This window comes from Taeniopygia guttata, chromosome 29 (genome assembly GCF_048771995.1).
Source record: "Taeniopygia guttata chromosome 29, bTaeGut7.mat, whole genome shotgun sequence".
Lineage (NCBI taxonomy): Eukaryota > Metazoa > Chordata > Aves > Passeriformes > Estrildidae > Taeniopygia > Taeniopygia guttata.
Window position 1 is genome coordinate 4700831 of NC_133054.1, and position 11424 is coordinate 4712254.

At 67.7% G+C, this 11424-nt stretch overlaps 1 protein-coding gene across 1 annotated transcript; it reads left to right on the forward strand.

Annotated features, from left to right (window-relative positions):
* The first annotated feature begins 360 nt into the window (after positions 1–360).
* On the forward strand, positions 361–9424 carry ZNF385A (zinc finger protein 385A). Its single transcript, XM_072919585.1, has 8 exons — positions 361–486; positions 1394–1514; positions 3287–3382; positions 3918–4071; positions 4145–4327; positions 5838–6004; positions 6827–6919; positions 7639–9424. The coding sequence occupies exons 2-8, from the start codon at positions 1398–1400 to the stop codon at positions 7888–7890; spliced, it is 1062 nt and encodes a 353-aa protein (XP_072775686.1). The 5' UTR covers positions 361–486; positions 1394–1397; the 3' UTR covers positions 7891–9424.
* The last annotated feature ends 2000 nt before the right edge of the window (positions 9425–11424 follow it).

The window sequence follows — 11424 nt, forward strand, 5'->3', positions numbered from 1 at the left end:
CGCCCCCACTCGCGCGTGTCGCGACACGTGCGCGACCCCGCCCGGTGGGGGAGGGGAGGGACGGACACGCGGGGACGCGCGCGGGTGGGGGAGGGGAGGGACGGACACGCGGGGACGCGCGCGGGTGGGGGAGGGGGGAGGGGAACGGGGAGGGGGAGGGGGGGAGGCGACACCGAGGTGACAGCTCGGGGGGGGGGGAGGGGACACGCGTGGGGCGCGACACGCGCGGGGAGGCCCCGCCCCCTCCCCGCCCCTCCCCCTCCCCAAATCCGCCCCTCCCCCCCCCCCCCCCGTGCCCCAGTTCCGCGCGCCGCCATTGGCCCGGCCCGGGGGGGGAGGGGACACGGGGGGGACACGGGGGGGACACGGGGGAGGGGACACGGGGGGGACACGGGGGAGGGGACACGGGGGGGACACGAGCGCGGGGAGACCCCGGGGCAGGGCCGGGCCCGGTACCGAGAGCGCCGCGCCGGGGGGGCCCCGCAGGTAACGGGAGAGGCCCGAAACCCGCGGGGGGATGGGGGGGGTCGGGATTTGGGGTTCGGGGTTTTGGGATTTGGGGTTTGGGATCTTCGGGATTTGGGGTTTGGGGTTTGGGATCTTCGGGGTTTGGGGTTTGGGATCTTCTGGATTTGGGGTTTGGGGTTTGGGATGTGGGGTTTGGGATCTTCGGGGTTTGGGGTTGGGAGTTTTTGGGATTTGGGGTTCGGGATCTTCGGGGTTTGGGGTTTGGGGTTTGGGATTTGGGGTTTGGGGTCTTCGGGATTTGGGGTTTGGGGTTTGGGATTTGGGGTTTGGGATCTTCGGGATTTTGGATTTGGGGTTTGGGATCTTTGGCGTTTGGGATGTTTGGGGTCTGAGGTTTGGGCTTTGGGATTTTCGGGATTTGGGGTTTGGGATTTTCGCAATTTGCCATGTGGGATCTTCGGATTTGGCGTTTGTGGTTTGGGGTTTCTGGGGTTTGGGGTTTTTGGGGTTTGGGGTTTTTGGGGTTTGGGGGCGCAGGCCCGCGGCCATGGGGGGGACACCGGGGGGGTCCCGGGGGGTTCTCGCGGGTCATTCAGAGCCGCCCCCGCATCCCCCGGTGCGGGCCGGGACCCCGCGGGAGAACCGGGACCGGCGGTGGGGGGGGGGGGGAAGGGGCTCCCGGGGGTGCCCCGGTGGTCGCGGGGGGAGGGGGGGTCCCGGTGGTCGCATGGGGGGGTTCCCGGTGGCCGCATGGAGGGGTCCCGGTGGTCGCGCCGTCCCCGTTTCTCTCCCCCCGCCCCGTCCCCGGTGCGCCGCGGCCGCCCCCGGTGAGGACGCGCGGCGGGGGCGGCCCGGGAGGTTTCGGGGGTCCCGGGGGGCCCATCCCGGGGGTCCCGGGGCCCCCCTGACCCCCCCCCCGCCGCAGGGCGATGCTGCGGGCCCCGGGGCCGCTGGGGCCGCCCCCCGGCCGCCTCCTCCTGCCCGACGCCGCCGCCGCCGCCGCCGCCGCCGCCGCCGCGCTCCGGTTGCTGCCGCCGCTGCCCGCGGTGAGCTCGGGGGGCCCGGGGGGCTCGGGGGGCTCGGGGGGCTCGGGGGGCTCCGGCGGGATGGGGGGGCACGGGGGGGTCCCGGGAGCCGGGAAGGGTCGGGGGGTCCCGGTACCGGGAGCGGCGGGGCTGAGCCCGGCCGGGGGTTCGGGGGGTTCCCGGTACCGGAGGGGTCCCGGTGATGTGGAGGGGGGGCCGGGGGGGTTCCGGGGTCTCCAAAGGGGGTTCGCGGGGGGTACCGGGGGGATTTTAGGGGGTCCCGGTACTGGGGGGTTCGGGGGGTTCCCGGTACCGGAGGGGTCGGGGGGGTCCTGGTGTGAGGGGGGGGGGACACGAGGGGGTCCCGGGAGGGTTTTGGGGGGTCCCGGTCCCGGGGGGGGTTCGGGGGTTTCGCGCCGGCGGCTGTGAGGGGTCCGGGGGTGCGGGGGGGGGGTCCCGAAGAAGGGGCGGGGCGGCCCCGCCCCCTCCCGGCCGCCGTACCGGGACCCCCAAAACCCCCCCGGGACCCCCGGGGATAACGGGAGGGGACGGGGGTACCCCCGGGACCCCCAAAACCCCCCCGGGACCCCCCAAAACGCCCCCGGGACCCCCCCCGGGACCCCCGCCAGGGCTCGGTGCGATCTGGAACCCCCGAACCGCCCCCGGGACCCCCAAAATAACCCTGGGGGGGGTCCCAGAGCCCCCCAAATGCCCCCCCGGGGTGGGGGCGGTCCCGGGTCCCTCCCGGTCCCTCCCGGTCCCTCCCGGTCCCTCCCGGTCCCTCCCGGTCCCGCGGGTTTGGGCCGGGCCGGTTCCGGAGGCGCTGCGGAATTGGGGCGGGGGCGGATCCTGACCCCCCCCCCAAAACCGGGGGGGGATTTTGGGGGGATTTGGGGGTGGCGGGATGATTTTTGGGGGGCGGGTTGGTGTTTTTGGGGGATATTTTGAGTTTTGGGGGGATATTTTGGGAGTTTTGGGAGTGCAGGGATGATTTGGGGGGGGAGTTGAGGATTTAGGGGGATATTTTGGGGGACATTTTCGGGTTTTGGGGGACATTTTTGGGGTTTTGGGGATATTTTTGGTGTTTTGGGGATATTTTGTGAGTTTTGGGAGTGCGGGGATGATTTTGTGGGGAGGTTTTGGGGGATGTTTTGGGGAAATTTCGGGATTTTGGGGATGTTTTGTGAGTTTTGCGGGTGAGGGGATGATCTTGTGGGGGGTTTTGGGGGATGTTTTGGGGAAATTTGGGGATATTTTGGGTTTTTTCAGATATTTTTGGGGGGTTTGGGGATGTTTGGAGGTGCAGGGATGATTTTGGGGTGGGTTGGGGGTTTTTGGGGGACATTTTGGGGGTTTTTTTCAGGATATTTGGGGGTTTGTGGGGCTGTTTTGGGATATTTTGGGGTTGGTGGGGGTGTTTTGGGGGTGCAGGGATGGTTTTTGGGGGGGGGTTTTGGGGATATTTTTGGGGTGCTGAACCCTCATCCCCAAATGGAGCCGCTGCCCAAGGGGGCGCTGGGGGCAGTTTTTGGGGTGTTTTGGGGTTTGTGGGGGTTTATGGGATATGGGGGGTTTTGGGGGGATATTTTGGGGTTCCAGGGGTATTTTGGGGATATTTTGAGGTGCTGACACCCCGGTGTCCCCCAGATGGAGCCGCTGCCCAAGGGGGCGCTGGGGGCAGTTTTTGGGGTGTTTTGGGGTTTTTTTGAGTTTTATGGGATATGTGTTTTTTTGGGGGGATATTTTGGGGTTTTTGGGGCTGTTTTGGGGTGCTGACCCCCCCGTGCCCCCAGATGGAGCCGCTGCCCAAGGGGGCGCTGGGGGCTCTGACCAAACCGCGGCGCCCCGTGATCGCCTGCAGCGTCTGCCAGATCCGCTTCAACTCCGAGGTGACAGCGGGACAGGGGACAGGGGGACAGGGGGGACAGGGGGGACAGGGGGGACAGGGGGACAGGGGGACAGGGGGGACAGGGGGGACAGAGGGGACAGCGTCCTGGGGGTGACAATGGCCAGGGGGGGACAGTGTCCAGGGGCTGACAGTGTCCACATGCTGTCCCCATGTCCCTGGCACTATGTCACTGTGTCACTGTGTCACTGTCACTGTGTCAGTGTCACTCACAGTGTCCCTGTCCCCAGAGCCAGGCCGCCGCGCACTACCAGGGCAATCGTCACGCTCTGTGTCACTGTGTCACTGTGTGACTGTCACTGTCACTGTGTCACTGTCCCAGTGTCACTGTCAGTGTCACTGTCACTGTCCCTGTGTCACAGTGTCACTGTCCCTGTCCCCAGAGCCAGGCCGCCGCTCACTACCAGGGCAATCGCCACGCTCTGTGTCACTGTGTGACTGTCAGTGTGTGACTGTCAGTGTCACTGTCACTGTCCCAGTGTCACTCACAGTGTCACTCACGGTGTCCCTGTCCCCAGAGCCAGGCCGCCGCGCACTACCAGGGCAATCGCCACGCTCGCCGCCTCAAGGGCCTCGAGGCCGCCCGGTCCCGCCATGGGGGTGACCCCGGGGACCCCCCAGAGCCGCCCCCGACCGCGGCCCCCCCGGCCGGGGACCCCCCCGAGCGCGCAGGTGGGTGCTGGGCCCCGAAACCCCCAAAAAGCCCCCAAAACCCTCCCAAAACCCCCCAATTCCCCCCCCCCAGGGGAGCAGCCCCCCGCCCCCGCCGCCCCCGGCGCCCCCGGGCCCCCCTCGCCCCCCGCGCCGCCCCGGCCCGAGGAGGAGGAGGAGGAGGAGGAGGAGCGGGCGAAGGCCAAGCGGCTCCTGTACTGCGGCCTCTGCAAAGTGGCCGTGAACTCCCTGTCCCAGCTGGAGGCGCACAACCGAGGTGGGACACGGGGACAGCGGGGGACACGGGGACAGAGGGGACAGCGGGGACATTGGGGAGATTGGGGGGGATTGGGGAGGGGTCTCAGGGGGATCCCTGTGGGTTTGGGGGGTCCTGGGGGAGTTCTGGGGGTGTTTTGAGGTCCCGGGGCTGTTTCTGGGGTCCCGGGGGGAGTTCCCAGGGCAATTTCTGGGGCTTGGGGCTGATTTTGGGGCTCAGGGCCGTTCCTGGGGCTCAGGGCTGATTCTGGGGCCCCGGGGGGAGTTCCCAGGGCCGTTCCTGGGCTCAGGGCTGATTTTGGGGCCCCGGGCGGTTTTGGGGTGCTGGGGGGAGTTCCCTGGGCTGTTTTTGGGGCTCGGGGCCGTTCCTGGCACTCAGGGCTGGTTCTGGGGTCCCGGGTGGTTTTGGGGTGCCGGGGGCAGTTCCCCGGGCCGTTCCTGGGCTCGGGGCTGATTTTGGGGCCCCGGGCGGTTTTGGGGTGCCGGGGGGAGTTCCTGGCACTCAGGACTGATTTTGGGGTGCCGGGCGGTTTTGGGGCTCGGGGCTGATTTTGGGGTGCTGGGCGGTTTTGGGGCTCGGGGCTGATTTTGGGGTGCCGGGCGGTTTTGGGGTGCCGGGGGCAGTTCCCTGGGCTGGTTTTGGGGCTCGGGGCTGATTTTGGGGCCCCGGGCAGTTTTGGGGTGCCAGGCACCAAGCACAAGACGCTGCTGGAGGCCCGCTCGGGGCTGATTTTGGGGTGCCGGGCGGTTTTGGGGCTCGGGGCTGATTTTGGGACTGTCCCGGGCGGTTTTGGGGCTCAGGGCTGATTTTGGGGCCCCGGGCGGTTTTGGGGTGCCAGGGGGAGTTCCCTGGGCTGTTTTTGGGGCTCGGGGCCGTTCCTGGCACTCAGGGCTGGTTCTGGGGTCCCGGGCGGTTTTGGGGTGCCAGGCACCAAGCACAAGACGCTGCTGGAGGCCCGCTCGGGGCTGATTTTGGGGTGCCGGGCGGTTTTGGAGCTCAGGGCTGATTTTGGGGTGCCGGGGGCAGTTCCCTGGGCTGGTTTTGGGGCTCAGGGCTGTTTTTGGGGCCCCGGGCGGTTTTGGGGTGCCAGGCACCAAGCACAAGACGCTGCTGGAGGCCCGCTCGGGGCTGATTTTGGGGCTGTCCCGGGCGGTTTTGGGGTGCCGGGGGCAGTTCCCTGGGCTGTTCCTGGGCTCAGGACAGATTTTGGGGCTGTCCCGGGCGGTTTTGGGGCTCGGGGCTGATTTTGGGGCCCCGGGTGGTTTTGGGGTGCCAGGCACCAAGCACAAGACGCTGCTGGAGGCCCGCTCGGGGCTGATTCTGGGGTCCCGGGCGGTTTTGGGGCTCAGGGCTGGTTTTGGGGCGCCGGGCGGTTTTGGGGTGCCGGGGGCAGTTCCCCGGGCTGTTCCTGGGCTCAGGGCTGATTTTGGGGTCCCGGGCGGTTTCGGGGTGCCGGGGTGAGTTCCCCGGGCTGATTTTGGGGCTGTCCCGGGCGGTTTTGGGGTGCCAGGCACCAAGCACAAGACGCTGCTGGAGGCCCGCTCGGGGCTCGGCCCCATCCGCGCCTTCCCGCGGGGGGGCGGCGGCGCGGGGCCCCCCCCGGCCGAGGGTCCCGAGCGCTGCTTCCACTGCCGCGTGTGCAACGTGCGCCTCAACTCCGAGCTGCAGCTCAAGCAGGTGCGCCCCGATCCCAGAAAGGGAGCCCCGATCCCCTAAACTGAGCCCCAATCCCCTAAAGTGCGCCCCGATCCCCTAAAGAGTGCGCCCCAATCCCCTAAACTGAGCCCCAGTCCCCTAAAGAGTGCACCCCAAATCCCATAAAGAGTGCGCCCCGATCCCATAAACCGAGCCCCAAATCCCATAAACTGAGCCCCAATCCCAGAGTGCGCCCCAAATCCCATAAAGAGTGAGCCCCGAGCCCCTAAACTGAGCCCCGATCCCCTAAAGAGTGAGCCCTGATCCCCTAAAGTTGGCCCCATCCTAAAGTGAGCCCCGATACCCTAAAGTGAGCCCAGATCCCAGAGAAATCCTAAACCGAGCCCAAATCCCCTAAACTGAGTCCAAATCCTAAACTGAGCCCGAATCCTAAACTGAGCCCCGATCCCAGAGTGAGCCCTAATCCCCTAAACCGAGCCCGAATCCTAAAGTGAGCCCAAATCCCCTAATCTGAGCCCCAGTCCCCTAAACTGACCCCAAATCCCCCAAACTGACCCCAAATCCCCCCGGGACTCCCCCAAACTGACCCTGGGACACCGCCCTGACCCCAGAATCCCCCAGACTGACCCCGGACACCCAAAATGCCCCAAAACCCCCTGGGATTCCCAAAAAGCCCCCCAGGGACCCCCCAAACTGCCCCCAGTCCCCCCAGGGATCCCCTCCAGGCCCCCAGCCCCGGTTCGGGGGGTTCCCGGTTTTTGGGGTGCCGCTGACCCCCCCTGCCCCATTGGGGGGGGGGGTTCCCGGTTTTTGGGGTGCCGCTGACCCCCCCTGCCCCCCCAGCACATCTCCAGCCGCCGGCACCGGGACGGGGTCGCCGGGAAGCCGAACCCCCTCCTGGGGCGCCACAAAAAACCCCGGAGCCCCCCCGAGCTGGTGAGGGGTCCTGGGGGTCCTGGGGGGGCCTGGGGGGTCCTGGGGGGGCTGGGGGGGCTTTGGGGGGGGGCTGGGGGGGGTTGGGGGGGGCCATGGGGGTGTTTGGGGGGGCCATGGGGGTGTTTGGGGGGCTCCGGGGGTGTCAGTGGGGTTGGGGTCCCATGAGACTGGGGGGGTTTGGGGTGCCCCGGGGGGGGTCTGGGGATACCAAGGGGGGGTTTTGGGGGGTCTGGGGGTCCCTGGGGGGGTTTGGGGGGGGTTTCGGGTTTAGGGGGTGCTGGGGGGTGTCCATAGGGGGGTTTGGGGTACCCCGGGGGAGGGTCTAGAGGTACCAAGGGGCGGTTTGGGGGTGCCGGGGGGGGTCTGGGGGTATCAATGGGGGGGTTCTGGGGGTCCATTGGGGGCTCTCCCAGGTCCGGAGGGGTTTGGGGGTTCTGGGGGTGCAGTGGGGGGGGTCCCGGGGGGGTTTGGGGGTTCTGGGGTCCCTGGGGGGGTCGCGGGGTCCCGGGGGGTTTGGGGGTTCTGGGGGGGTCCCGGGGGGGTTTGGGGGTTCTGGGGTCCCGGGGATCCCGGGGGGGGTTGGGGATCTGGGGGTCCCTGGGGGGGTCCCGGGGATCTGGGGGTCCCTGGGGGGGTCCCGGGGGGGTTTGGGGTTTTGGGGGTGCAGTGGGGGGGTCCCGGGGGTCCCGGCCGCCCCCCCACGCCCCCCGCCCCCCCAGGCGCCGCTGCCGTTCCCCAAGGAGCTGCCGAAGGCTCTGGCGGGGGGGGGGCTCCTCCCGCCCCCCTTGGCCCTCGCCGCCGCCGCCGCCGCCGCCATCGCCGCCCCCCCCCTGGCCCTGCGCCCCCCGGGACCCCCGGGACCCCCGGGACCCGCCCTGCTGCCCGGGCCCCCCCTGGCCCCCGCCCTGCTGCGGCCGGCGCCGGGACCCCTGCGGCCCGCGCACGCCCCCCTGCTCTTCTCCCCTTATTGAGGGGATGGGGACAGTGACAGTGACAGTCACACAGGGACAGTGACAGTGACACAGTGACACAGTGACACAGGGACAGGGACATGGGGACAGTGACACAGTGACACAGGGACAGCCCCGGCCCCCTGCGCCCCGCGCACGCCCCCCTGCTCTTCTCCCCATACTGAGGGGACAGGGACAGTGACACAGTGACAGTGACACAGTGACAGTGACACAGGGACAGTGACACAGGGACAGTGACACAGGGACATGGGGACAGGCACTGGGAGAAGGACAGAGATGGGGACAGGGACAGGGACATGGGGACATCGTGGGGACAGTGACATGGGGACAGGCACTGGGAGAAGGACAGAGATGGGGACAGGGCCATGGGGACAGGGACAGCCCCAGGAGGGGCTGGGACTGTGACATTTGCAGCAGTGACGGTGACAGGGACAGTGACAGGGGGGAACAATCCCCCCCCCCCAAACGTGGAACGGTTCCTTGGGACACGGAACCCCGGGGACACTCTGGGGACACTCGGGACACCGCGGGGACACCGCGGGGACACCGGGACAGCAGCCAGCACCCGGCAACCTTCAGTGAGCAACTGCCCGGTGACGGTCACTTGGTGACGGTCACTCTGATGGTCACTCGGTGATGGTCACTGAGAAATGGTCACTCAGGGATGGTCACTCAGTGACAGTCCCTCGGTGATGGTCACTCAGTGATGGTCACTGGTCACTCTGACGTCACTCTGACGTCACTCTGGTCACTCTGACGTCACTCTGACGTCACTCCCCTGGCCTATTGGTCCCCTGGCCACGCCCACCATTCCCTCCCTGCCCGGCAACGGCCGTTTCCATGGCAACCGTGGTCTCCATGGCAACGGTTCCCTGGCAACTGGGATCTCCATGGCAACCGCCTGCAACCGGAGCAGCACTTGGGGTCTCCATGGCAACCGCCCCTGGCAACCGTCTCCCAGCAACCGGCCCCGCCCCGGCTGTTCTCTCCTCCCCCCCGCTGTTCTCTCCTCCCCCCCCCGGGCTCAGCGCTTTTTCTGTTGTTTTTAACTGGAATTTGGGAATTTTGGCAGGAAAACAACGAGCCCCTCCCTCCCCCCGGGACCCCCCCGGCCCCACTGCACAAACCCCGGGGCCCGGGACCCCCCCGGGGTGGGGGAGGGGCCCGGGGGGGGTCCCCCAAACCCCCCCGGCACCTCAGGGATCTGCTCAGCAATCAGCGACGGCTCGAGGGATGGACCCCCCCTCCCCTCCCCCACCCACCCCGGGACCCCCCCCCACCCCGGGACCCCCCCAAGCCATGACCTCTTGCACTGAGGGCAGCGAGCCCCGCACACCCCCGGGGGGGCCCCAAAAATCGCCCCCCCCCCCATTCCTTTAACCCCCCCCCCCCATTCCGGGCCAGGCCCATTGCAATAATTTGGGGAGGGGGGTCCGGGGCACCCCCCCTTGTAAATAACGCCCCCCACACACACACACACATGGTACGGCCCCACAAGCACTGTGCCCCCCCCCCCAAAAATCCTGCAACCCCAAAAAAAACCTGCACACCCCCCAAAAAAAACATGCACACCCCCCCAAAATCCTGCACCCCCCAGCACTGTGACCCCCCCACCCCAAAAAACTGCACACCCCCCCAAAATCCTGCACCCCCCAGCACTGTGACCCCCCCACCCCAAAAAACTGCACACACCCCCAAAATCCTGCACCCCCCCAGCACTGTGACCCCCCCCACCCCAAAAAACTGCACACCCCCCAAAAAACTGCACACACCCCCAAAATCCTGCACCCCCCCAGCACTGTGACCCCCCCAAAAATACTGCACCCCCCAAAAACTGCACACCCCAAAAAAAAACTGCACACCCCCCCAAAATCCTGCACCCCCCCATCACTGTGAACCCCCAAAAAAATCCCGGACCCCCCCATCACTGTGACCCCCCCCCCCAAAATCCTGCACCCCTCTTATCACTGTGCCCCCCATCACCACAGCCCCCCCTCACTGTGCCCCCCCCCACTTTGGCACTGAACCCCCAATTTTGGGTGTTCCCCCCCCCCAATTTTGGGTGCCCCCCCCCCCCTTTTAACACTGAACCCCCCAATTTTGGGTGTTCCCCCCCCCCTTTTGGCACTGAACCCCCCCCAAATTTGGGGCCCCCCCAGTCGAAACTGTGATAAAGCAAAGCAATAGTGGGGGGGGGAGTTTGGGGGTCCCCGTGTCCCCCCCCCGTGTCGTGCCCCCCCCTCTGCTTCACCCCAATAAATGATGAGGTTTGAGCTCCTGCTCGGGGCCTGCGGGTTTGGGGGGGCCCGGGGGGGTCCTGGTGGATTTTGGGGTCCCCAGGGGGGTCCCCGGGTGGATTTTGGGGTCCCCAGGGGGGGTCCTGGGTGGATTTTGGGGTCCCCAGGGGGGTTTGGGGGGGGGCGGGGGGGTCCTGGGTGGATTTTGGGGTCCCCAGGGGGGTCCTGGGTGGATTTTGGGGTCCCCAGAGGGGTCCCCGGATAGATTTTGGGGTCCCCAGGGGGGTCCTGGGTGGATTTTGGGGTCGCCGGGGGGTTTTGGGGATCCCCAAGGGGGTCCCGGGAAGGTTTTGAGGTCCCCAGAGGGGTCCCCTGGTGGATTTTGGGGTCCCCAGGGGGGTCCTGGGTGGATTTTGGGGTCCCCAGGGGGGTCCTGGGTGGATTTTGGGGTCCCCAGAGGGGTCCCCGGGTAGATTTTGGGGTCCCCAGGGGGGTCCTGGGTGGATTTTGGGGTCCCCTGGTGGATTTTGGGGTCCCCAGGGGGGTCCCCGGGTAGATTTTGGGGTCCCCAGGGGGGTCCTGGGTGGATTTTGGGGTCCCCAGAGGGGTCCCCGGGTAGATTTTGGGGTCCCCAGGAGGGTCCCCGGGTGGATTTTGGGGTCCCCAGAGGGGTACTGGGTGGATTTTGGGGTCCCCAGGGGGGTTTGGGGATCCCCAAAGGAGTCCCCGGGTGGATTTTGGGGTCCCCAGGGGGGTCCCGGGAAGGTTTTGAGGTCCCCAGGGAAGTTTTGGGGTTCCCAGGGGGGTTTTGGGGATCCCCAGGGGGGTCCCTGAGGGACACCGCCTTGTTAGGGGGTCCTAAACCCCCCCCCAGACCCCCCAAAACCCCTCCAAATCCCCTAAACCTCCCCCAAATGGCCCCAAAATCCCCCAAATCCCCCCCAAACCCCCCCCGTGGCGGCGCAGGCACAGAGGAGGCGGCACACGGGACTGGGGGGGCAGCGGCGTGTTGGGGGGCACGGGGGGTTTGGGGGGTCCCAGGAGGTTTAGGGGGATCCTGGGGGCGTTTTGGGGGTCCTGGGGGGGTTCCTGAGGTGGTCCCCAGGAGGTTTTGGGGGTCCTGGGGAGATCCCAGGTGGTTTTGGGGGGTCCTGGGGAGGTCCTGGTTGCTCCCAGGAGGTATCTGGTGGCTCCCAGGAGGTTTTGGGGGTCCTGGGGGGGTCCCAGGTGGTTTTGGGGGGTCCTGGGGAGGTCCTGGTTGCTCCCAGGAGGTATCTGGGGGGTCCCAGGAGGTTTT

Coding starts and splice junctions, on each gene's coding strand:
- ZNF385A (XM_072919585.1), top strand. CDS start 1,398: ATGCTGCGGGCCCCGGGGCCGCTGGGGCCGCCCCCCGGCCGCCTCCTC. Junction 4,072..4,144: donor GGACCCCCCCGAGCGCGCAG/GTGGGTGCTGGG, acceptor CCCCCCCCCCAG/GGGAGCAGCCCCCCGCCCCC. Junction 4,328..5,837: donor GCTGGAGGCGCACAACCGAG/GTGGGACACGGG, acceptor TTGGGGTGCCAG/GCACCAAGCACAAGACGCTG.